General features: G+C 48.6%; 1 protein-coding gene across 1 annotated transcript; it reads right to left on the bottom strand.

Moving 5' to 3' along the window:
- Window positions 1-200: 200 nt before the first annotated feature.
- LOC108490381 (laminin subunit alpha-3-like) lies at window positions 201-582 on the bottom strand (the record flags this gene model as incomplete). Its single annotated transcript, XM_017796444.1, has 2 exons — window positions 201-380; window positions 466-582. Coding segments are annotated over 2 exons (297 nt in total), but the record flags the coding sequence as incomplete, so codon positions are not given.
- Window positions 583-658: the final 76 nt, after the last annotated feature.

The raw sequence follows: 658 nt of genomic DNA, 5'->3' as shown, positions 1-658 counted from the left end.
GAGAGAGAGAGAGGGAGGGAGGGAGAGAGAGAGACATTCTCCCTAGTCTTTCCAATGCACCTGTATTAATGATGTGAAGTTGTTTTCTAATGTCCAAATTTGAGGTCTGACTTTCCCAGGGAAGAGCTGATGATGAAGAGCTTAGCTATGGAGAACATGACTAGGACGTGCTGGCCCAGGCTTGCCTGATACCCCGATACCTGAGTTATTGGCATCTGTCAGAGCCTTGTTGAAGTCCTCTCGCCGTGTGCTACCATAGCTGTCCTTAATTCTTCCCAGATCGGTCTGAATGGGGTTCAGCCCATCCAGAACCCCACTTGTGATGTCATTGGCCTTCTTGACCATGTTCCTTGCACCACTGATCACACCATCGATGTCACCTAATGGGCACACAAATAGGGAGGCATAAGGACCTGCAGCATCCCTCCAAAGAAGCCATCCACATTAGTCCAGGGTGATGATGACCTCTCTGTATCCCACGCAGGTCATCACGCACAGCAGTGAGGTTGGAGTCTAGCAGCTCTTTCTGAACTGACAGAGTCTTCAGGGTTTGCTGTAAGTTGTTGAGAGCTGGACTGATTTCTAAAAGAGAACACATACCAAGGGGAAATTACTTCGTGAATTTGGGTCCTCTACAGGCATCTGTGGCATTTGAAGT

This window comes from Nannospalax galili, unplaced genomic scaffold, assembly GCF_000622305.1.
Source record: "Nannospalax galili isolate Female #2095 unplaced genomic scaffold, S.galili_v1.0 C47955484, whole genome shotgun sequence".
In the NCBI taxonomy this organism is placed as follows: Eukaryota; Metazoa; Chordata; class Mammalia; order Rodentia; family Spalacidae; genus Nannospalax; species Nannospalax galili.
The sequence above is the reverse complement of the archived record's forward strand: the minus strand, read 5'-3'. Positions and strand labels throughout refer to the sequence as shown.